General features: G+C 41.7%; 1 protein-coding gene across 2 annotated transcripts in view; it reads right to left on the bottom strand.

Annotated features, from left to right (window-relative positions):
- The window catches only part of LOC308253456 (NXPE family member 3-like), a 62,176-nt gene extending 41,360 nt beyond the window's left edge, over positions 1-20,816 (bottom strand). The window contains exon 1 of one of the 2 annotated variants that reach the window (XM_080678983.1): positions 20,734-20,816. In XM_080678983.1, the coding sequence (XP_080535109.1) occupies positions 20,734-20,790 (57 nt within the window). In that variant the 5' untranslated portion in view covers positions 20,791-20,816. The remainder of the gene's footprint in view (positions 1-20,733) is intronic. The other variant, XM_080678981.1, reaches the window with a different exon arrangement.
- Positions 20,817-26,344: the final 5,528 nt, after the last annotated feature.

Raw genomic sequence — 26,344 nt, 5'->3', positions numbered from 1 at the left:
ATTTATTACAATATTACTGACTATATTTCCTATCCAGGTGACCGTTTTATAACTACCAATTTGTACTTCTAAAACCCTTCATCTTTTCATCCCCAGACCTCTCCCATTTGGCAACCATCAATCTGTTCTTTGTATCTAGCGTCTGCTTCTATTTTGTTTGTTCGTTCATTTTGTTCTTTAGATTCTAGGTATATGATAAATGGAATTATATGGTATTTGTCTTTCTCTAATTGATTTATTTCACTTACCATAATACTTTCTAGGTCTATCTTTGTTGTTGTAAATAGTAAGATTTCATTCTTTTTATATTTTAATAAAGTATTGTCTCCTGCTACTTTCCTAAATTCATTTATTAGTTCTAATAGTTTGTGTGTGTGTGTGTGTGAAATCTTTAGGGTTCTCTATATACTGTATCATGTCATCTGCAAATAATGACAGTTTTACTTCTTCCTTTTCAATTTGGATGCCTTTTATTTCTTCTTGCCTGATTGCTGTGGCTAGGATTTCTGTACTATGTTGAATAAGAATGATTGATGAAAGTGGACATCCCAGTCTTATTCCTGATTTTAAGGGAAACACCTTTAGTCTTTCTCTCCATTGAATATGATGTTAACTTGGGGTTTGTCATATATGGCCTTTATTATGTTGAGGTATGTTCCCTCTATTCCCATTTTGCTGAGAGTTTTATCATAAATGGGTGCTGGATTTTTTTGCACCTATTGATATGATCATATGATTGTTATCCTAAACTTTGCTTATGTGGTATATCATGTTAATTGACTTGCAGATATTGTACCAACCTTACATCCCAGGAATAAATCCCACTTAATCACAGTGTATTATCTTTTTAATGTACTGCTGAATTCAGCTTGCTAATACTTTATTGAGGATGTTTGTATCTATATTCATCATAATGTACTTTCTTTTTTAAAAAATATATTTTTTATTTATTTCAGAGAGGAAGGTTAAGGGAGTGAGAGATAGAAGCATCAATGTTGAGAGAGAATCACTGATTAGCTGCCTCCTGCACACCCCACTCTGGGGATGGAGTCTGCAACCTGGGCATGTACCCTGACCAGGAATTGAACCGTGACCTTCTGATTCATAGGTCAACACTAAACCACTGAGCACTCTGGCAGGGCAGAATTTACTTTCTTTGTAGTGATTTATCTGGTTTTGGAATTAGGATAATGCTGGCCTCGTGAAATGAGCTTGGGAGTCTTCCCTCCTCTTGACTTTTTTGGAATAGTTTGAGAAGGATAGGTGTTAATTCTTCTTTGAGTGTTTGGTAAAATTCACCTGTGAAGCCATCTGGTCCAGACTTTTGCTTGTTGGGAGCTTTTTTTTTATTATTGTTTCAGTTTTGTTGGTTATAATTGTTCTGTTCAGATTTTGTTTCTTCTTGGTTCAGTTTGGAAAGATTGTGTATTTCTAGGAATTTATTCATTTCTTTCAGATTGTCCAACTTACTGACATATAGTTGTTCATAATATTTTTACATAATCTTTTGTATTTCTGTAGTGTCAGTTATTCTCTTTCATTTCTGATTTTATTTATTTGGATCCTCTCTCTCTCTCTCTCTGGATGAGTCTGGTTTAGGTTTATCAATCCTTTTCACCTTTTGAAAGAACCAGCTCTTGGTTTCATTGATCTTTTGTATATTTTTAGACTCTATTTTTTTTATTTCCACTCTTATCTTCATTTTTGTCTTACTTCTACTCACTTTGGATATTGTTTGTTGTTCTTTTTCTAGTGCCTTTATGTGTAAGGTAAGATTGTTTACATTATATTTTTCTTGTTTCCTCGGGTAAGCCTGTATTGTTATGAGTTTTCCTCTTGGGACTGCTTTCACTGTGTCCCATAGATTTGAGGTTGTTGTGTTTTCATTTTCATTTGTCTCAAGGTATCTTTGATTTTTTTCTTGATTTTATTGTTAACTCATTCATTGTTTTGTAGCCTCCATGTCTTTGTTATTTAGCCTCCATGTCTTTGTGTCTTTTCAGTTTTTTCTTGTAATTGATTTCTAGCTTCATACCATTGTGGTCACAAAAGATGCTTGATATGATTTCAACCTTATTAAATTTATTGAGACTTGTTTTGTGCCCTAACATGTGGTCTATCCTAGAAAATATTCCATGTCCACTTGAAAAGAATGTATATCCTCCTGCTTTGGGGTAAAATGCTCTGAAAAAATATCAATTAAATCCATCTGGTCTAATGTGTCATTTAAGGCCACTGTTTCCTTGTTGATTTTCTGTCTGGAAGATATATCCAGTAATGTCAAGGATAATTAAAATCCTACTATGACTGAAACATTGCTGATCTCTCCCTTTATGTCCATCAAGATGTGCTTTATATATTTAGGTGCTCTTATGTAGGGTGCATAAATGTTTACAAGGATTATATCCTCTTGTTAGATTGATCCCTTTATAATTATGTAATGTCCTTCATTGTCTCTTATTATAGCTTTTGTTCTAGTCTATTTTATATGATAGAAATATTGCTACTCCAGATTTTTTTCATTTCTGTTTGCATAAAATATATTTTTCCGTCTCTTTGCTTTCAGTCTGTATGTGTCTTTTGTTCTGAGGTGGGTCAATTGTAGACAACATATATATGAGTTTCCCTCTTAGGACTGCTTTCACTGTGTCCCAGAGATTTGGGGTTGTGTTTTCTTATTCATTCAGATACACTATGTCTTTTTTTTTTAGAATTAAAAATATAATTTTATTTAGATGTTGCTTGTACATAATCTATAGTAAGATATACAAACAGATAAAAAATTGCATAACAAGAGGTTTTTTAATACCACTTTAAATTCTGTTTACAACAGCATAGGTAATACTGCAGGATGACAGATATAGTACTCTGGTTTAGAAAAAAAAAAAAAAATACTTGCTACTCTGGCTGATACATTCCCACTAGTCTTTAGTGGATTAAAAGTGGCTAGGATTCACAACCTAGCCATTTGGTGCTCAGAAAAGTTTTGATATTCTAAAAACTGAAATGAAATGTTAATTCCTTAACAATATACTTTTACTAAAAAAATATAAGTATACCAATATTATGATTTAGTTTGGGGCTATCAATAGAAAATCAACCATATCATGTTTGTGTTGCTAATGTGTGATACTGAGTGATCCTCTCATCTCCTCTGCCTAATTTATATGAGAAAAAAGTTTATAAAAAAATTAAACTAAGATCTTAACAGTGGTCTTAAAATATTCAGTAAATCATGTTTTAAACAGATGTGCTGTCATCAGCCTTTATTGTTCCATTTATGGAGTACAGGTAGAATAGATTTAGCATAATTCTTAAAGGCCCTGGGAATTTGGGAATGATAAATGAGCACTGGCTTCAACTTAAAGTCACCAGCTACAGCATTCCCTTCCAGTGGTCGGCAAACTCATTAGTCAACAGAGCCAAATATCAAAAATACAACGATTGAGATTTCTTTTGAGAGCCAAATTTTTTAAACTTAAACTTCTTCTAACGCCACTTCTTCAAAATAGACTCGCCCAGGCCATGGTATTTTGTGGAAGAGCCACAATCAAGGGGCCAAAGAGCCGCATGTGGCTCGCGAGCCGCAGTTTGCAGACCACTGCCTTAAGCCAAAGTGTATCCAGAGCAAGTTCCTAACTCTCAAAGGGATTTAATTGATATTTTTTCAGAGCATTTTACCCCAAAGCAGTAGGATATACATTCTTTTCAAGTGGACATGGAATATTTTCTAGGATAGACCACATGTTAGGGCACAAAACAAGTCTCAATAAATTTAATAAGGTTGAAATCATATTTAGTCCATAACAAGAAAGCCATTCTGTCCTTTGAAGTTCTAAAGCCAGGCATTGACTTATCTCTAGCTATGAAAATCAGCATCTTCTTCTAATACATGACCTTCATCTACATTAAAAATCTGTATTTTGGTGTAGCCACCTTCATTAATTATCTTAGCAAGATCTTCTGAATAACTTACTGCAGCTTCTACCTCAACACTTGTTGCTTCACTTTGTACTTTTATATTATGGAAACAGCTTCTTTCCTTAAACCTCATGAACCAACTTCTGCTAGCTTCAAACGTTCCTTCTACAGCTTCCTCAACTCTCTCAGCCTTCATAGAATTGAAGAAAGTTAGGGACTTGCTCTGGATACTCTTTTGCTTAAGGCAGTGGTCTGCAAACTACAGCTCGCGAGCCACATGCGGCTCTTTGGTCCCTTGAGTGTGGCTCTTCCACAAAATACCATGGCCTGGGCGAGTCTATTTTGAAGAAGTGGCGTTAGAAGAAGTTTAAGTTTAAAAAATTTGGCTCTCAAAAGAAATTTCAATCATTGTACTTTTGATATTTGGCTCTGTTGACTAATGAGTTTGCCGACCACTGGAAGGGAATGCTGTAGCTGGTTGAATCTTCTATTCAGGCCACTAAAACCTTCTCCATATCAGCAATAAGGCTGTTTTAGTTTCTTATCATTCATGTGCTCACTGGAGTAGCACTTTTAATTTTCTTCAAAAACTTTTCCTTCCCATTCACAAATTGGCTGTTTGGTGGATGAAGCTTAGCTTTTGGCCTGTCTTAACGTTTGAGAAGCTTAATCATTTCTAGCTTTTTATTTATAAGTTTTCCTTTCACTTAAATACTTAGAGACCATTGTAGAGTTATTAACTGGCCTAATTTCAATATTATTGTGTCTCAGGGAATAGGGAGTCCTGAGGATAAAGAGATAGGGGAATGGCTAGTTAATGGAGCAGGTATATATACATTTATCGATTAAGTTCACCATCTTATATGGTTACAGTTTATGAATTCGTGCACCAGTGGGGTCCCTCCGCCTGGCTTGTGGGATTGGGCCAAAACTGGCTCTCCAACATCCTCTGAGGGGTCCCAGATTGCGAGAGGGTGCAGGCCAGGCCGAGGGACCCCACCAGTGCACGATCAGGGCCAGGGAGCAATGTGGGAGGTTGGCCAGCCGGGGAGGAACTGCAGGAGGGCTCCAAGGCATGTCTGGCCCCTCTCGTTCAGTCCCCATCGACCGGACCCCAGCAGCAAGCTAACCTACTAGTTGGAATGTCTGCCACCTGGTGGTCAGTGAATGTCATAGTGAGCCAGCATATCATTAGCATATTACACTTTGATTGGTTGAATGGACGACCGGATGACTGGATACTTAGCATATTAGGTTTTTATTATATAGGACAAAAGAGATCACTGATCACAGATCACCATAACATCTATCTATTTAAAAGCTTAAGCAACTGTCACAACCGAACGGACAACCAAACAGGCTGTGTGGGGAGACCCGGCCAGCAGAGGGGTTAGTGAGGGGCGACCAAACGACTGAGCACCAGGCTGCATGGGGAGACCCGGCTGGCAGGGGGGGCAGTTGGGGGCAACCAGGCCAGCAGAGGGGGGGGGCAGTGAGGGGCGATCAGGCAGGCAGGCAGGTGAGCATTTAGGAGCCAGTGGTCCAGGATTGTGAGAGGGATGTCTGACTGCCAGTTTAGGCCTGATCCCCGGGATCAGGTCTAAACCGGCAGTCGGACATCCCCCGAGGGGTAGCGGATTAGAGAGCATGCAGGCTGGGCTGAGGGGACCCTCCCCTTCCCATGCACAAATTTCGTGCACCGGGCCTCTAGTTTATAATAATAAAAGCGTATTATGCTAATTAGAACGGATGTCCTTCCAGACAACCATCTGGATGAAGCTGGGGCTCTGAGAGAAGCCTGGGTCCCAGGTGCCTGCCAGCGGCCGGAGGGAAGCCCGGGTTCTGGATGTCAGAGAGGGAAGCCGGTGCCGGCAGCCAGGGGAAGGAAGGCCTACTCTTGCATAAATTTCGTGCATCGGGCCTCTAGTATATAATAATAATGAAAATATTTGAAATATTACAAGAATTACAAAATATGAAAGAGGAAAAACAAAGTGAGCAAATGGTGTTGGAAAAATGGTACTGATAGACTTGCTCAATGCAGGGTTGCCACTAAACTTGAATTTGTAAATGATAGATCCTCCCTTCCCCCAACTGATGGACAGAGTATGATGTAAACTGCACCTGCGGTCTGGACATTCCTGAGCACCTAACCAGGCATCTTATATGGACTGTGCATTGAACCACCAATCAGCACCTGCCAAATACCCTAAGCCCCCGATTCCTAAGTACCTAAGTGCCTAATCATGTGTCTTATATGAAACCACCAATCAGTGCGAGCCGAGTACCCTAAGCCCCATCCCTTCCCATTCCTCCCCTCAAAAGGCGTGTTCACTCCTGCACATGTGCTCTCTTCCTTTGGAAGGTAGCCCGGCAGGGTCCTTCTCCTCTAATAAAGCCTGTGTCCTGGTCTCCGGCCCTCTGTCTCATCTTTCATCTGGTGCCAAAACCTGGGTGAGCGTGGACGATCCTCGGACCTAGCCCCGAGCTTCTGACTCCTGCTCTGGCTCTGCTCGGTGGCATGGTTCTGAGTTGACTGGCCTGCTCAGAACACTTCTCGAACCCTGCCGTACCAGGACACGTGGGAATCTCGTCGCTTCCTTCTAACCGGTAGGCTTCAGGGACTTGCCCTCCCCGCCCCCCCTCCCTGGTTCCCTTGACCTGGAAGGGCCTCAGAGTTTTCCCGACTATGAAAGCCCAGGTACCTGGCCGGGAAAACTCTGCTCTACTCCACGGGAAAGGTCTCAGGGTGATGACCTTGCAACCTTCTCTCATCCTTTTTTTACAGGTTGGCAGAGGGAAAAGAAGGACGCTTCTTATTCCTTCCCCAACTTCTCGGTGGCCCTTTCCCTCCCGTCATGGGAACCTCTCAGTCCAACCCCCCTCCCCCGCCCCCCACCACCTGCCACTCTCGCCCCTCGCTTTACTCCTCATGTTCCACCCATCAGATCCTCCTGGCAAAGTCCTCTTTGCCCTCTCAAACCTGTCCTCAGCCCCTTTCTCTGTCTTCTGACTGCTCTTTCAACCCAGCGGATCATTCCTCTCCACCTGTCTCACTCTCACCACCGCCCCTTACAACCCTGCCGCAGAATCCGCACCCCGCCCGCTACCCTCTGAGAATTCTAACCGCCCTCCTTCCCCTGTGCTCTCGCCTAATCTCTGCCCCCCTGACCGCCAGCAACCAAATTCACAGGTGGCTGGCCATTCCCTTCTCACTCTCTGATCTTCCAAATCCTGAGAACGTGAGCTCCAAAACAGCCTTTCCCATCTAACACTCATTCTCAGGCCACCCAAGACTGCCTTCCGCAACAGCTTCTTCTATTCCCACATCCATTCTACCCTGAGGGAGGCACAGGAACTGAGGGCATAGTCTGAGTCCACGTCCCATTCTCTATGTCCAGCCTCACAGATTGAGAGGCATCTCAGGTTTCTTTTTCCACTGACCTGACCACCTTTGCTCCCCCGACATACTCCGCAACTTCAAAAAATAGATACAGTTCCACAAACCCCTCAAAAAGACCTCATTAATCTTGCCTTTAAGGTCTTTAATAATAGAGACAAGGAGACCCAAATCCAAAATCAAAGGCGAGATCAGGCCAAGGCTGAGGCCCAGTAGGAGGCCTTCCAGCTCCTAGCCACCGCTCTCATGAACCCCAAACGAAGTGCCGGTCCTCCAACTTCGGGTAAGTCAGGGGCTAAGCCTCCTCTGGGCCCATGCTTCAAATGCAGCAAGGAAGGACACTGAGCCAAGTCCTGCTCAAACTCGAGACCCCCACCCCCGCCTGGGCCCTGCCCAAGGTGCGGAAGGGAAGGCCACTGGAAATCAGACTGTAGTCTGGCCCTCCGGTTCAGGTCTCAGCCAGTCCAGCATGGCCACCCTCTGGACCTGGTTTGGAGCTCCCGGACCTCCTGGGACTGGCCACCGAAGAAGCTGCCCAGGCCCTGACAGGGCCCCACAGATTTACATCACCAGGACAGAGCCTCGGGTAATGACTGTGGTGGCAGGTAAGCCAATCTCCTTTTAATCGACACTGGGGCCACTTATTCTGCCCTCCGAATTCGCTGGGACCCTTGTCCACTCCTCAGTCTCTATTATGGGGTTGACGGATTAGTCTCACAGCCATTAGCCACCTCACGTCTACACTGCATCTTACGAAATTCCCCCATTCACTCTTTTCTCATTCTACCTCGGTGCCTGGCCAGGGCTACCATGCATCCCCTCATAAAACCCAGTTGTCCCAAACCAGTCACCCACCTCAGTTTCACTCTCTCGACCCACAAGGCCGAGCCATTCCTGGGAATTTTAGTTCTTTACCATTCTTTTAAAGGTTACATAACACATTAGAGCAAACGTTTTTCTCAATAGTCATAAAGCCAAGTTGAAAACAACTTTTTGATTAAACTATAGGAAGACAACTAATAACTGAGGCAGGAGAGTAAGAATCTAGGAAAATTCCTAGGTGAGTGAAATCAGAAAATGGAGATAAAATAATTAAATAAGGCCAAATAATCAGCCAGTTAATCACAAGACCTCATTTTTCTTAGCAAAAAAACACTTGAGAGCAAATGGTTTATACCTCTCCGCCTTAAGTACAGAATAAATAGCTAAATTGCCCTAGTCAAGGAGATAGATAACAGAGACCCAATTAATGCCATTTGTGCCAGCAAAACCCAAGGACAGATGAGGTCAGGGGAACAAATAACAATAAATAAATAAATAAATAAATAAATAAAAACACCACAATTAGAGTCAGACATACCCCAGATGGCAAAGCAGTAAAGCTGACCAAAGAATAATCCCAAACTCCCCAGCACACTCATTTTGATGCATCAGCATATTAAAGAGCTCACCTGGAAAGCTGATGAATATTCTGCTGAAACTCTTCCCTGTGACCTCCCCGAAGATCCTCCCACCTTCCACACCCTCCCCACCACCCGCTGCCCTGCATAAGGGAGATAAAAACCCTCCAGGCAAAGGATGCCAGCGCTGGATCTCTCTCTGGAGCATGCTTCTTTACTCTTTTCTCCTAAATTCTAAGGGTCCCCATTAGACTTCCAACCAGGGGAACAATGGGCAGCAGCAGCTTGTCCTGGACTAATCCCCTGCACCTGTGTCCAAGGTCCCTTTTCTCTAACTTTCAGTGAGCTGACAGCAGCTCAGTGTGGCCCACTTCTTCCTTATAACATTTCTAGAGAGCCAAAGTAGAGCACTGCCTAGGCTCTCTCCTGTTGCTTCTTCTATCCTAAGCCTTTCAGTTAGTTAAAAGCAGCCCCGCCTTGGCTCATATGTCTGTCACTGTGACTCTTACTTCTCAGTGAGTCCATGCAGCCCAGTGTGGCCCACTTCTTTCCTATAGGGCTCCTAGGGAGCCAAAACAGAACACCACCTAGGCTCTCTCCTGTTGCTTCTTCTATCCTAAGCCCTTCCCTTGTTTCACTGTCCCCAGCTTTAATAAATGTACTTTAAAATCACCTGGACTCATATTGTGAAATCTTTCCTGCACAAAGTAAAAAACCCACACACTGCTGGGCAGCCTGAGGCAGACCTGCTCTGGGTCTGGTCCCTGTCCTGTGGCATTCTTTGGTGACCCAGATGGGACCTGGAATTTTTTTCTCTTTACTCTCTCTCTCTAATTCACCTTTCCTGTCACTTCTCATCATTGGTGTGGTGGAAACTTGCATGTCAACTGCAAAATAAGTATTTCATGAAAACGTGCCTCATCAACCCTGTGATAGAAGGTAAGCCTATCCCCTGGATACAGAGTAACCTGCCCACTTGACCGTCTTCAGGTGACACCTGGGTGATGGGGTCCAGTGAGTCAGGACCTGATGATCCCTGACCTTTTCTCTCCCCCTCATTTTGCAAGTATGGAGTTCAGTCCCCTATCTGAGCAGACTAAATCCATCCTCAGGGCATCTACTTCCAAGATCATTGGTAAGGCCACCCTCAGAACACAGGGTAAACATGTCCATAGAACATGTATCTATTAGGGACCTGACTTCCTTTACCTGGTTCATGGTATATTAATTAGGCTCCCCCAAAATGCTACTATTGTGCTTCATACTATAACTGCTAGTCCTCTATCTGGAACATTTATTACACTGATTTTGACAGCTTCATTCTTGTCATGGTATTTCTTATCTTCTGTCACTGGTTTAGCTTTCTCCCATATAAACAACTCTTTGGGATGTTACATATGTAATTCCTTGAACTGGGGGTGACACTATATTTGCTTCTATAGTTCATTCATGACTTTTAAAGCTTTGAGAGTCTCAACAGATTTTCCTGTTGGGTAATTAGGAGTGTAAACAAGGATAAGGTAATTGAAAGGGGGGAAAAAAAGCCACTTTAAAAAATAACAGCTGAAGTCACCAAAGCTTAATATCTCCCCTCACTCTTCTCCAGACTCTTTAAAATTGTCAAGGACAAATAAAAAATCTTGTCTTCCTCACAATTATTAGTAACTAGTGGCCCGGTACACAGATTCGTGCACATTGAAAGGAAATTAATTAGAATAAGTATTTTAATATCATTATTCTCCCTTTCTCTATAATAGAAGTGTCAACCAAATTTACAATCAACAATGACAGATTGAAACACATGTGTGCGATTGGAGCCAGTGAAAGCTTTATGTGTATGGTGTAGGGAGTGGCAATAGGGTAAAGCCTCAGACTGACCTGTGGCAGAGCCACATACAAGTCCCAGTTTGGAGGGCAGAGGCCTCCAGCACAATTAAGCTTGACCTTATAGTCCTCCCTTGTTCCTAGGTAGCTAATGAGCTGTGGGAGGTGCAGCAAGTGCTGCCAAAACAAGGCTTGAGTAACGAAATAGATTTGAAACTTGCAAGAAAATTATAAATGTTTTGACCACTCCCCTTGTTTTGCTTTGTGTGATCTGACTATAAAATAAAGCTTCGGCTTACAGGCTGTGTCATTGTTTCCTCATCCAGGCACAGTGATCCTACCTAGCCCCAACTGTATTTTCTTGTCTGTCTTTTTTAATTCTTCACTGCCTGTCCTCAGGATCACCCCTGGCCGTGCTGGACGCGGTTCAGTATGGCACATACGTGAGTCAACTTAGCCTTTTATATATATAGAATGAAGTTACTTAATTAGACCTGCTTTCTGATGTAGCTAAACTTTTTCCAGCCCAGTAAAGCACCCCAACTTCTCTTTCAGATAATTGTCAGCAACACAGCAGTAAATATCAACATGAAGCACATTATTATTGTAGATCACGCAGTGAGAACAAAAGGTAAAATATTTAACTGCAGCAGTGTTTGACTATATTCTGCACAGTGAGAAAACCTGAAGTCATTTTCAAGATCCACCATCTCTTCTTTTCAGTTGGGTCAAGTTTCTAAACTTTCTAAATCTCCATTTTCCAGCTAAAGAAAATAAAATAGGATTCCACTGAGTCTCCTATCTACCTACTCCAGGACTTCTGTGAGGATCAAATGAATGAGGCATGGGAAAACACTTCACAGACATTTGGTTAAAGTATAAAATGTTTGCACCTGGTATAAAGCAAGTCGTGTTCCTGGGCTGAAGAAACTGCAAGGAGGCTAGTCACTAGGGAGAGGAAGCCAGGTGTTGCTACATGATGTCATTAGCTGGGCCCACAAAGACCATTTCTGGGCTGGGCTGGGCTGGGCTGGGCTGTGGGCCACATTTTGTGCCATGGGGTCTTGGCAGCATTGGCTGCGATTTGGTGGGCTGTGGCTCCGGGGTGGTGGTGGGGCCTGTGTCCCACTTGGGGGAAGCTGAGTGTTGCTCTGTCGGTGCCAGGTCTGCAGTGCCATTTCTTTGTAAATGGTCAGTGCACATCACGGCAGCTCCTGCGTTGACCGTCTACCCCCTGGTGGTCAGTGCATGTCATAGCAACTGTTTGGATGGTTGGAGGGACATTTAGCATATTAGCCTTTTATATATATAGATACTGTTTATGTGTATGGTAAAAAAGAAAAACTATACCAAATATTTTTTTTTCAGGATCATATGTTCTGAACAAAATTATTTTATACTAAAGCTAGTTCGAGTTTAGTTAATGTCTTTTAGAGTGATTAACATGAAATATGTTTGTTTTACCTGGGATTACAAAAATTAGTTCATGTTAGTTCTCTCTGCTACAAAATTTGTCAATAAAATGGTTTGGGTAATAATTGACTTTAAAATCTCATATAGTTGTTAAAAACTAACAAATAGATGTAACTGAAATGAAAAGTTTTTGGTAAGCTTTTCAGTAACAATTATATATATGCCTAAACATAGTTTTCTAAAGTCTATTGGTAACTTGAAACTTTTGAGCTTATCTTTTTCCATTCTAAGAACTAAAGTTTTACTAGCCAGTATTTATGTTCATACCTTTTATTGTCACTTTGGGTAATAAATAATTTAGTGTTATTTCATAATGATATAATGTTTTTGGTCAAATGTGCTTGACAAACTTCCTAGGGTTCAAGTTTTAACGGGAGACTTTTTCTTAACCTAGAAATAGCTTTAAGTTATTCCAATGTGCTCCTGGAATACCTCAAGGGTTTGTTCTTTCTCCTTACAAAAGAGAAATTTTAGACTAATCAGGCCTATTTGATAAGTTTGAAGTACATGGGAAGCTTTGTCAAATAAAGAAATAATAACTATGTTCTATTTGTATACATATATTTTTACTATTAAAGTAGATGTTCTAGAGATTATATAAAAAGTCTGCAGTTTTTTGTCAATTGCATTATAATCAGATCTACACAGTCATTGCCTTATTCTGATGCTTCTAAATTATAGATCTGAAAATTTATAACTGAATTGACACTTCATCCCCTGGTACTGCTTCCAGTCATAATCAGTCATAAGCTGTATTGACCAGGTAAAAAAGAGACAAAATGGGCTGTGCCAACAGCATTCCCCAAGATTACCCACTAGGGTGGCTCCTTAACAATTGATCCACCTTTACGGGCGATGATCAAAAGAAAAAAAAAAAAAAAAAAAAGCATCCTTTTCTTTTGTAATGTCCCCAGACCTCAATACAATCTCAGGAACAGGGAAGTCTGACCTGTAAATGGAACACTGAATTATGACACTATTCTCCAATTAGATTTGTTTTTGCAAAAATGAAGACAAATGGAGTGAAAAACCTTATATTCAGATATTTATGGCCCTTTACAAAGATAGGGATTTAAGGAAGTCTTCTAGGATACTCCTTAATTGTCACAATGTCTGATGAATTAAAGGACACCTTCCTCACAGCCCCTGCAAGAAGCTGGCTTCTGTCCCTAGTAGATAAAACAGAATCCATCCAGAGGGTGGAACAGCCTGCTTCCTAGCTCACTTCACTGCTGTCACTCAAAGGACAGCTGCTCCATATAACCCCTCCTCCACTACAGAACTGCTAGCACTCACCCTAACTTGTAGCCCTGTCACTACCAGGAAGGGAACTCAAAATCATCCAAACCCTAGCATGTTGTCTCTGAGGGAAGTATCTATCAGGAAGCCTGGTAAAAAAATTATTTGGATACATGTTCCCTTTTCTATGTCTGATCTGGCCCTTTGCAAAGAAAAACTTGGTTGGTTTTCCAAAGATCCTAGCAAATTCACACAGGGGTTTAATCACACTGCTTTACTGAAACAGGTAGAATAAAATGTTCCCCAAAATTGCACCATCGAGTCAAGCCCTACCAGAACAAATTGCTCTATCTAAAGTTAAACCCCGCCAGAATTATGGCAGTTATCAACAGGTAATTCTAAAACAATGGTCTAAGAACTACCCTGACTTCTTTTAAATATTTTTTTTAAATATATTTTATTGATTTTCTACAGAGAGGAAGGGAGAGGGATAGAGAGTTAGAAACATCGATGAGAGAGAAACAACGATCAGCTGCCTCCTGCACACCCCCTACTGGGGATGTGCCCGCAACCAAGGTACATGCCCTTGACCAGAATCGAACCTGGGACCTTTCAGTCCGCAGGCTGACGCTCTATCCACTGAGCCAAACCGGTTTTGGCTTAAATATTTTTTATAAGTGTTCTTTTTAAAAATTTTTTTTGGTTAATCTTCACCTGAGGATATTTTTCCATTGATTTGTAGAGAGAGTGGGAAGGAGAGGGAGAGACAGAGAGAAACATTAATGTGAGAGATACCTCGATTGGTTGCCTCCTATACCCATCAGGCCCAGGGCCAGGGAACCTGCAACTGAGGTATGTGCCCTTGACTGGAATCCACTGAGCCAAACCGACTAGGGCTAATTGTTTTGTTTTGTTTTTTAAATCCAAAGCCAAGCCATCAATCACAGCTCATTCATGAACTTTAAAGCTTTGATAGTCTCAATAACTAGCTGGGAAAGTCCCTTCCTGCATCTCATAATAAGTGTTGCATAATCCCAGAACGATTTGAGTTGCTAACGTATACCCGGACATCAGTATTCCAAAAAAGTTTAAAGCCAGCCAACCGACACCCTGACTTAAACCCCACCTTTGGGGAATAGAACCTGAGGCCCTATCTCAGTGCTTTCACCCTCTGTAGAACCTCAATAAATATGCCTTTGCTTTTATCAGTGTCCCTGGACTAAATTCTTTTATATTAGGAGACAAGAACGCAAACTCATCGGTAACATCATGACCTAATGGAGTGATTTACAGACTGTTCTCTTCCACTGCTGCACTGTACATGAAAAGCAGTGCATATAGAAGATGCTAGGGCTTATCCTGATAAATTAGCCAGTCATCATGCTAAAACAACATTGCATATATAGACTGGGGGAGATGCAATCCCAGATCAGGACCCTAATTAAGTCTATCAAACTGGGACAGATGAAGAAAAAGAGGGAAAGGACCACTGGACCTATATACTAGGTGCAGTGGTTAATAATGCGGATTTTTTTCAATAGATGGGGTTACACATATGTTGATATACAGTATATGCGATTTGACATGTATGCTATTTTGTTGTATTGACAACAAGCTTCAAAACTTCATATGTCAAATTTGCTGAAGGTGTTAACATCATAGATATTTTTACGCTTAAAAATGTCGAATTTCGTGCCAAAAAAAAGAGCATTTGTGGGAAGTTTTAATTCATTACTTTATTTTGAAGAAAAGTGCTGCTGAATACTTTGGGAAGCTTATAGTGAACATGCTCCATCTCAGGATACTTGTGAACACTGGTTTAAACGCTTTAAAAGTGATGATTTCAATGTGAAAGACAAAGAACGTCCAGGTCAACCAAAAAGTTTGAAGACCAACAATTACAAGTATTAGTGGATGAAGATGCGTGTCAAACTAAAAAAACAATTTGCAGAAAGATTAAACGTTGCTCAGCAAACAATTTTGATCCTTTACAAGCAATGGAAAAGATTTTAAAGGAAGGAAAATGGGTGTCACATCAACTGAATGAAAGACAAATGGAAAACCGTAAAGTCATCAGTAAAATGTTGCTTCAGTGGCATGGAAGAAAGTCTTTTTTGCATCGAATTGTGACTGGCGATGAAAAGTGGATTTATTTTGAGAATCCCAAATGCACAAAATCATGGGTTGACCCACGTCAACCATCAACATTGACTGCAAGGCCAAAAAGCTTTGGAAAGAAGACAATGCTCTACGTTTGGTGGGATCAAGAAGGTGTGGTGTATTATGAGCTTCTAAAACCAAGTGAAACTGTTAATACTGATAGCTACCGACAACAAATAATCAATTTGAACCATGCTTTGATCATGAAATGGCCAGAATGTGCCAGAAGACACGGCAAAGTAATTTTGCTTCATGATGACGTACCATCACACACTTCAAAACCAGTTAAAGAAGGAGACATATGTACTACTATTTGTAATACTTTAAACAATAAAAAAAAAAAAAAAAAAAAAAAAAAAAAACACCAGTTAAAGACAGGTTAAAAGATCTTGCCTGGGAAGTATTAACCCACCTGCTATATGCACCAGACCTTGCTCCTTCAGATTACCACTTGTTCCCATCAATGCCACACGCACTTTCTGAGCAGCACTTCAAAACGTACGAAGAAGTGGAAAATTGGGTCTCTGAATGGTTTGCCTCAAAACAAGAAAAGTTCTATTGGGATGGTATCCACAAATTACCTGAAAGATGGGGGAAATGTGTAGCTAGCGATGGACATTACTTTGAATAAAGCACTTTTGATGTTTCTCTTGAAATTATTGTGTTTTCTTTGATTACAAAATCCTCATTATTAACCGGTACACTAGTAATTATCTCATAGAAGGCATGACAAAATATACTATTAAGCCTGTTAATTATAACAAAATAAAAAAGGTTACTTTAAAAAAAAAAGATTTAACTCCCCCCTTTTCCCGGGATGATTAATAAAAGTATTAGGAAAGTACACAAAATCCCCTTGAGTCTGTTAAGGGCCTAACACACCCAGCACTTCAGGAAATGCCTTTATCTAGGAGGCAACCCCAGTCAGCTTGAGAAAGTTACAAAAACTAGCCTTGGGACCCCAGACCCCCACTGAGCAACTGATAGAGATAGCTTTCAGTGTTTTTAACAACCAAGACAGGGAAGAGGAAGAGCAAAAAGCCACCAGATGGAAACAAAAGGCATAATCACTTGATAGCCGCAGCTTTAAATCCTATGCTATTCCTGTAGACAAGAAGGACACCTAAAGGAGTGCCTACCACTAACTCAGGACGGACTACCTCCAGGACCATGCCCCATCTGCACGAGGAAAGGCCTTTGGAAAAGTGAGTGTCCTAGGCTTCCAAGGGAACTTAGTGCCTCCAAACCAATGATGTTTAAAACGCCTGAGAACTGATGGTGCCTGAGGCCTCCTACTGCCCCCACCGACCATCTGAACCCATCACACCAGAGGAGTCTCCTGGTGGCCCTTGATGTGACAGGTAAGCCCACTCATTTTTATTAGACACAGGGACTGCTTGCTCTGCTCTGACTCACTCACCAGGGCCTCTTTCTTCCAAAACCTATTGGATCACTGGGGTGAATGGGCATCCTCAACGCTACCATTTCATTCAACCCCTCAGCTACTGCTTCAGGAATATCACTTTTAGTCCTAATTTTCTTGTAGTTCCAGGGTGCTTCATTCCCTTATTATGGAGGGACTGCTTGTCTAGTCTAGAAATGACCATAGAAGATAATAAACTCTCATTGTTACTCCTGATGGCCAACCTAACTTCTCACCCTGAACCAAAAATTAAATAATATTCTAGAACAAGCTTGTCAAACTCAAAGGCTAACATGGGCCAAATAAACATGGTTTAAGTTTATGTGGGTCGCAAAAAAACAAACACTTCCATCTTCATAGAAGTAGGTTTATTTCGGTAGAGATATGCTGAATACAAAGGGCTGAAATAAACAAGTAATCATTAACATAAAATAATAGAACATTTTAATAAAAATTAATATTCTTTCTTGAACATTAACTTACCAGACACTGATTAACTGCACAAATTAATAAGTGTAATACAAATAAACCTATTTTTCTTGTTCTCCAAAAGCGAAATACTTCCTGTTGCCCACACCAAACAAGTCAGTACAAGACTGGCATGGCAATGGGCTGCTAAAACATCTGCCGCTAGTATTAGTGGAGAGAAATGGTGCGCCTGCGCATAAGGCTCGTAAGGGAAATGATTGCAACATGATTATAGTAATCAGTCATTAGCGAACAGTGTAGTTCGTTATGAATAATAATGTATAACACGATATTGTAAAAATGAAGTTACGAAATTTTTATTAAAATGTTTCTTACATACCATTATATTGGCCGGGCTGCAAAAATATTCGTTGTGGGCTGCATGCGGCCCGCGGGCCACAAGTTTGACATGCTTGTTCTAGAACAGGGGTGGGCAAACTTTTTGACTCGAGGGCCACAATGGGTTCTTAAACTGGACCGGAGGGCCGGAACAAAAGCATGGATGGAGTGTTTGTGTGAAGTAATATAAATTCAAAGTAAACATCATTACATAAAAGGGTATGGTCTTTTTTTTTTTATTTCAATAGTTTTATTCATTTCAAACATTTTAACAAGAAGAATGTAAACACTAATTATTATAATTTGAAACTTCAAAAAATGGAGGAATCATAGCACAATAACATACCTTATATTGAAGATGGCAAAGGCAAAATAAAATTGCCTAACAAAGGAAAGGTACAAAAGCCTTTCAAATTAAACTTAAATATAATAAAATAATTTAAAACTAAAACAAATAGAAAAGAACAAAATGTGTAAACAGTAAATTAAACATTTTCTTTAGTGCAACTTCCAAATTATGCCCGGGACGTAGATGTAGATGGCAATGTAGACTGGGTTGAAAGGTTTTTGGTCTTTAAAACATCAACTTCAGTGGGAACAGTGTTGTTGGTCTCCTTTTTAGCTAATGCTCTGAAACTGTGCTCTCCAGGGGCGTGTCTCCCTACATCACCACGATAACGTGTCTACGCATTCCCAGGGTGATGTCGTGATGTCGGGGGACGCGTCCGTGGGCATTACAAGGAGCCTCTGGAAGATTGAGAGGTTGTTCCTTCTACTGAATGGGCGGATATAAATCCGCCCACTCAGAAGAAGGAGCTGCGGCCGTGTTTCCCCACTTTGCCATGTTAACACTGCTGCTGGTGAAGGAGCGGAGGGGAGAGCAAGAGAACCCTCTGCTCTTTTGGCTCCGCGGGCCGGATAGAACAGCCAACCGGGCCGGATCCGGCCCGCGGGCCATAGTTTGCCCACGGCTGTTCTAAAATCTGTCCTCTTCTCAGTCAGTCCTGAGGTATGAGAAACAGGAATACTGGGCAGGGCAATAGGAGCAAAACCAGGGGCACCCTACCCTAAAAAAAGACAGCACCCTTTAAGACCTAAGGCTATAAAAGGGATTGACCCTCTCATTAAATATTACATATCTAAAGCATGGGCTTCTCAGGCCCTGCCAGTCCCCAGGCAATACCCCTCTTCTCCTAGTACAAAAGCCAAATGACAAATACCAGTTTGTGAAAGACCTAAGGGCTGTAAATAAGGTTGTAATTCCGGTACATCCTATAGTTCCAACCCATACACTACCTTAAATCCCAGGAGAAGCCAAATACTTTGCTGTATTAAATTTAAAGGATGCCTTTTTCTGCATCCTGATTCCCAGTACTTGTTCCCAGTACTTGTTCACATTTGAATGGACGAACCCCCAAACTAGGGAGACTTGCCAATATTCATGGACTGTACTCCCTCAGGGCTTTAGGGACAGTCTCCATTTGTTTGGAAATTCTTGAGCCACAATATGGTGAAGATATTAATTTCTAGTACTAACACAGAGAACTCAGATAAAAATTCCATCCTGGTATTAAACTTCCTCGTAAATAGAGGATATAAAGTATCTCCCCAAAAGGCCCAAATAACCTTCCAGAGGTCCAATATCTGGGGTATCTACTTACCTCAGAAGCCCAGACCTTGTCACCCCAAAGGAAGCAAGCCATACTGGCTCTCAGAGTCCCAAAAAGTAAACAACAGCTTGGAGAATCTTTAGGAATCGCTGGCTTCTGCCACCTGTGGATACCAGGTTTGGGGCTAATTGCTAACCCTCTACACAAGGCTTTTAAAAGAAGACGACAAAAGGCCAATAGACTGGACCCCTGAATGCCAACGTGCCTTTGAGAAATTAAAAGTGAAACTGCACAGTGTATCTGCTTAGGGCTGCCAAATTTAAAAAAACAGGTTATTGTGCTCACTTCGGCAGCACATATACTAAAATTTGAACAATACAGAGAAGATTAGCATGACACCCAAATTTGTGAAGCGTTCCATATTTTTTTAAACATAGAAAGAAAAACAGGTTACTTTGTATATAGCAGAAAGACAGAAAATAACACTTGGAGTCCCCACCCAAAATTTAAATTGGACTCCTAGCTTACTTTTCAAAACGCTGGATGCTGCTATAGTAGCCGGCTGGCCACATTGTTAACCAGCTGTAGCTGCCACTGCTCTCCTAGTAGGAGAGGTGGATAAACTTACCTAGGGACAGCCACTAAAAGCACAAGCCCCCTATCAAGTAAATAAAGGGTTTAACAATGGCTCCCGGGAGGAAGGCTTAAATAAATAGCAGGCTCTCTTCCTTGACTCTCCTGAATTAACCCTAAAGCCTTGCCAAACTCTCAATCCTACTACCCTCCTGGTAATAGGAGGGTAGCCCACCAGGTCACACACCAATGCCTAGAAACTATTAAACAAGTCCAGCAGGCCTGACCTAAAAGATGAACCTTTACCTAAACCTGATGCAGAGTAGTTTACATATGGCAATCATTTTACCAAAATGGGGTCCAAAAGGCAGGTATGCCATTGTCAGTCTTCAAGAAAGAAAGGCAAAAGTCTGCCCCCTATGACTTCGGCCCAAAAAGCTGAACTTATAGCACCCACTAAGGCCTTACAACTAGGGGAAAACATCTGAGTTCATATCTACACTGACTCACAGTATGGGTTTCTAATATTACAGGCCCATGCTACTATTTGGGAAGAAAGAAGACCTTGAACAGCTAAAAACTCCCCAATAAAACACCATATAGGCATTTAGAACTCCTGGCAACTGTAACACTGACCCAAGAAATAACAATGATACACTGCCAGGGCCACCAAAAGGGAACACAGATATAATCAAAGGCATTACATTGGTAGATAATATAGCAGGAAGCTAATATAGCAGCATGGTCTTCCTCAATCACCCTAAAGGCAGCTCTGGTCCCTGATTTCCCTCAGCAACCAGAAGGTCCCTTCTACACATCACCGAGGAAATCTTTTGGGCCTGAAAGAATGGATTCTCTAGAGACCGGCAGGCTGGATATCAAGGGATAATAAACATTTGTTACCTCCAACCTGAAAATGCTCCATAATGGCACCCACAGAAGGAGAGGTGTTCTTGCCATCCTTGTCTCCCAGCTGGTTATGACATGAGAGCGTTATAAAACGGTACAGGAAGTGAACCAAGGATGCAGTCCAGTCCAAAAATAATCTCGAGTTACCTTCCTCCTCCTCCCTTCCTGGCACCAATACAAACCAGGGTACATACCCTGGGAAAGGTTGGCAAATTGATTTCACTCAGATGCCCCTAAAGCTAGATTTAAATATTTGCTAGTATTTGTAAACGCTTTTACTGGATGGACTGAAGCCTTTCCTACCAGAACACAAAAAGCTACTAAAATAGCCAAGTACTTACTTAGAAAAATCTTACCTAAGTTTGGACTACCAAGAAGCTTCCAGAGTGACAATGGACCCTCTTTTGTAGCTGAAATTATATAACAGCTAGCTCATGCTTAGAAATCAACTATCGCTTATACTCATCAAGGAGACCTCAATCCTCAAATAAGGTAGAAAAAGCTAATCAAACCCTAAAAAGGACTCTAGCCAAGCTATGCCAAGGAACCTCAAAGTCCTAAAGAAAAGTGAAAAGTTAGCCCCTTTTAACTCACCTACGGCAGAGGCCTTTCTCAGATCTTCCAGCTGATGTCTTACACCGTTAATCTAGGACAAATAAGTTAAACCAGGGGACAAGATCTATTTAAAAACCTGGAGGGACTACTGTCCTAAGTCCCAGCTACAGCCCAGATGGACGGGCCCACATCAAGTCTGACTGAGCACCCCAACTGCAGCAAAGCACCTAGGGATATAGCCAGTTCCGTTCACAGATGTCAAATTAAACATATTTCCTGTGAGTCCCCACAGAAACCACAACCTGAGACCTACTCTTATGAACCCATCGAGGACCTCTAACTCCTTTTCAAGAACCTGTTACAAATAAGTCATGTAATGGCTGGGCCTTAGTGTAATTGTCTTTCTCATATTTCTGACACTTTCTACTAGCCTGTCGGTATGCCCAGCCTCCATCCCCCAGGAAGAGAATTTTTCTGTCCTTGTTGGATTTAATCCTTATCAAATAAAGTCCCAGGTCTTCCACTCCACTCAAATTATTCAAATTTTAACCAACAATATTTATCCTTCTTGTTTTCATATTCCTACCATACTCAAGACCCCTATGAAAAGAATGGAAGACTAATATACTACTAAATGTTTCCAATATCATTGTTGCTGGAAATTAACTTTCTGATTGGATCTGCCCTAAACAGCCGACCACAAGGGCCCTCCCTCCTCAGTTTCAATCTATAGCCCTCAACTTAAATCTAACTCTACTAGTAGGGTCCCAAAATAATTTTGAAAAGACTAGTACTTTTTTAGTAAACTTCCTTTCAGTTTCTCGTGACTTTCCTCACACCAACCTCATCCTATTTGTTAATCAGACTAATAACTGGTCAGTTTTGAAGCTCTTATGCAAGATCCTTACAGAACTCTGCTGTCATTATATTACATCCAACCAATCCTATCTAATAAAAGAGTAATATGCAAATTGATCCTCACTCCAACACACAAGATGGCCGCCCCCATGTGGTCAAAGATGGTTGCCCCCAGGTGGACACAAGATGGCCGCCACAAGATGGTCGGCAGGGGAGGGCAGTTGTGGGCGATCAGACCAGCAGGGGAGGGCAGTTGGGAGAGACCAGGCCTGCAAGGGAGGGCATTTGGGGGCGATCAGGCCTGCAGGGGAGGGCAGTTAGGGGTGACTGGGCTGGCAGAGGAGGAAAGTTGGGGGGGACCAGGCCAGTTGGGGAGCAGTTAGGCGTCAATCAGGCTGGCAGGGGAATGGTTAGGGGGTGATCAGGCTGGCAGGCAGAAGAGGTTAGGGGCAATCAGGCAGGCAGGCAGGTGAGCGGTTGGGAGCCAGCAGTCCTGGGTTCCAGATTGCAGAGGGTGCAGGCTGGGCTGAAGGACACCCCCCACCCCACCCCCGTGCACGAATTTCGTGCACTGGGCCTCTAGCATATCAATAAACGAAATAATTCTGTCCTATCTCTGATATATCCAAAGACTTCTTCTAACAATATTTTCTGTACCCCCAATCTGACACACTGGTGTCCACTAAGCTACAGGGTCCAATCAGATGTCTGGGAAACAAATTCTCAAAATAACCCCCAGAACATTTGCAGTTATTGACAAGGAGAAACTAATGTTAACTGGAAATTTGTTTACCAAGTCCCCACAGCACATAAAGCCCCCACAGGGCCAAGGTACCTCCTTCTAAAAGGAGAATCCCCTTATCCCTGACTGCAGGGAGGACAACTATTGAGGTCCAACCCTATGGGCCTAGTTTTCTTTCTTTAAAAAAATTTTTTTTGAAGGAGGAACGCAGGAGGCCAAAGTGGTAAGGGATTATAAATTTACTAGAGGCCCAGTGAATGACATAGTCGGACATCCCTCTCACAATCTGGGACACTGCATGCACCAGTGACCATACTTTTTATACAGGTGAAAGGCATCTTGCTATTGTATGGGCAGCTACATTTTTTTTGCCCTGATTATAAAAAGTAGTACATAACATGATCCTTCTGAGGCAGTAGTACCATTTTCCCCATCTTATGGGTGGAAAAACTGAAGCAGAGAGAAGTTAAGTAATTGGCTTTGTCACACAATTGTAAGTGTCAGAATCAGGGCTAACCACAAAATGTGCAAGCCAGAGTCCATGCATGTCATCACTGCATCATCCTATTTTTTCAATGTTCGAGTAGCCTTGCCAGGTTTTAATTTTTAAATCTAAGAGATTGTTCCTAGGGTAGGGTCCCTAGGCCTGGCCATCTATGGGGCGACCAGCAGGCGGGGCAATCAGGGGTCCTCTGCTGGCACCTGCCTTGGCTGGTGGCCTGGCATGGCCTGCTGGCTGGCCCCGCCACACTGATCGCTGCCGCCAGTCACCTCCCCCTGATGGTCAGTGCATGTCATAGTGACCAGTAGTTCTTCCATTCGGTCGATTTGTATATTAGGGCTTTTATTATATAGAATTAGGTCATCTGGATACCAGATGGGCTGAGCCCCAAAATAGCACCAGCCTCCAAAGACGGGGAGTCAGAGATTTTTAAAGGACTCTAGGCAGGTTTTTTCTGGGTGGAGAATTCTCTGTTCAGGTCTGGATTCTGGGAAACTCTGGAGGGGAGAGATAATGGTCTTAGCAAGTGGAATGTGGTGTAAGCAAGTGGAATATCCATTGTGAAGTGGCCTAAAGGTCAGTTCCCAGGGGAGGGGGTATTGGTTCAATTATTTGATCAAACCAAACAATATTTTTATTGATTTCAAAGAGGAAGGGAGAGATAGAAACATCATTGATGAGAGAGATCATTGATCGGCTGCCTCCTGCATGCCCCACACTGGGGATCGAGCCCGCAACCCGGGCATGTGCCCTGACTGGGAATCAAACCGTGTCCTCCTAATTCATAGGTCGACACTCAACCACTGAGTCATGCTGGCCGGCCTGCAGGTGGATACTCTTGTTCTGCCAGTACCATGAGTTTCTTAGGCAACATGTCCTCCCCTCCCAGGTGTGAAACACCCTGGATGTTGCACAATAATTATGGTTTTTCCTGTTTTGTCAGCCTGAGGAGCAACCATCCTCTATGAGTTAAGCAAGATACATCATTAAGAAGGAAGACTGGGGGCTACAGGGCCTCAACAAAGGATTTACAGCAACTTTGGGATGTGATGGAGATTTCAACATGGCTTATTTTGGCTTCTGCTACGTCAAAAACATTGTTCCTATCTATAAGGATCCAACATTGGAGTTTTTGAGAAAATGTGGGATTGGTCTTCTTTTGGGCACAATAGCCTCAATCATTAACATCCCATTTGATGTTGCCAAAAGTAGAATTCAAGGGCTTCAGCCAGTTCCTGGAGAGATCAGTACAGAGCCTGTTTTAAACCAATGGCAGCAGTCTACCAGGAAGAAAGGATTTTAGCTTTGTACAAAGGCCTGCTTCCCAGGACTATGAGACTTTGACCAGGTGGTGTGGTGATGCTGCTGGTTTATGAATGCAACTATTCATGGCTTCAGGAGAACTTGTGATTGCCTATGAAGTATATTTACCCCTTGAGATAATGCACATTTGCTCTATAGCACCTTGAGACTGTTAATCAGCTAAGCTGATGCAATTATAAATTATACAATTATATATAATTATAAAAGGAAAAGATTTAAGAACAAAACTTATTTTGATACTTCAAAAATTATCTCTAGCCCGGCCGGTGTGGCTCAATGGTTGAGCATCAGTCCATGAACCAGGAGTTTACGGTTAGGTTCCCAGTCAGGGCACATGCCTGGGTTGCGGATTTGATTCCCAGTAGGGGGTGTATAGGAGGCAGCTGATCGATAATGCTCTCTCATAATTTATGATTCTCTCCCTCTCCCTTCCTCTCTCTGAAATCAATAAAAATATATATTTTTAAAAAATATCTGTAGACAATTAGAGGCTGTAGTTATGGCTATATGTGTCATAAAATTGTAAGAAGAAGAATATGAAGCAATGAGGTATATAAACTGAATATAGAAAAGCAATATAAATTTTATGACTTATGTTTTAATTACATTGCTTCACAATAAAAATCCATTGTATTAATAATCATTTTTCCCAAGAAGCCAAGAAATGCTTAAAGGGGGAAAAAAAGCAAAAATTTAAACAGTTTTTATGAGAATAAACTTGTCCATAAATAATATTTAAAAATCACAAAGGAGATATTTTTATTTTTTACTTTTTAAAATATTTTTTTATTGATTACAGAGAGGAAAGGAGAGGAAGAGAGAGACAGAAACATCAATGATGAGTGAGACTCATAGATTGGCTGTCTCCTGCACGCCTCCCCACTTGGGATGGAGCCTGCAACCCAGGCATGTGCTCTGACTGGGAATCGAACCGTGACCTCGTGATTCATAGGTCGACGCTCAAACACTGAGCCACGCCGGCCGGGCGAGAAGATATTTTTAAATTGCACTAAAATGGCCTTTTAAAAATGTTGACTTTTATGTTAAAATGTAAATTTGTTTAGTTTTCTAGTAATAATACACATCTCAGCTATATTTGCCTAAATCTACTTTGTATTTTGCACTATTGTTTAAAGCAGTCCATACTTTGAAATCCTGATATTTGAAGTCTGTTATGACAAATAGAAAATGTGAAGTTATATTAAACTACTTTCCTTCACCTAGTTCCCTTTGAAAACAAGTTTTGTTGCTAAAATATGTTCATGTTAAATCACAAATTGGAACCACTCCTTGTACTGTCTATATTTGCATCTAAATATCTTTGTTCAGAACTCTTATCTATGCCATTCTTAAAATCAATGTTTAAAGTAAAAGTACAGCCCTAGCCAGTTTGGCTCAGTGGATAGAGTCTCAGCCTGTGGACTGAAGGGTACTGGGTTCAATTTTGGTCAAGGGCACATGCCCAGGTTGTGGACTTGATCCCCAGTCGGGGCATGCAGGAGGCAACCGATCAATGATTCTCTCTCATTATTGATGTTTCTATCTCTCCTTCTCCCTTCCTCTCTGAAATCAATAAAAATATATTTAAAAAATAAAGTGAAAGTACATTTCCAGACTATAAGTGA

Source organism: Plecotus auritus, assembly GCF_963455305.1.
Source record: "Plecotus auritus genome assembly, chromosome: 7".
Lineage (NCBI taxonomy): Eukaryota > Metazoa > Chordata > Mammalia > Chiroptera > Vespertilionidae > Plecotus > Plecotus auritus.
Note: the sequence above shows the minus strand (reverse complement) of the source record. Positions and strands in the feature narration are given on the sequence as shown.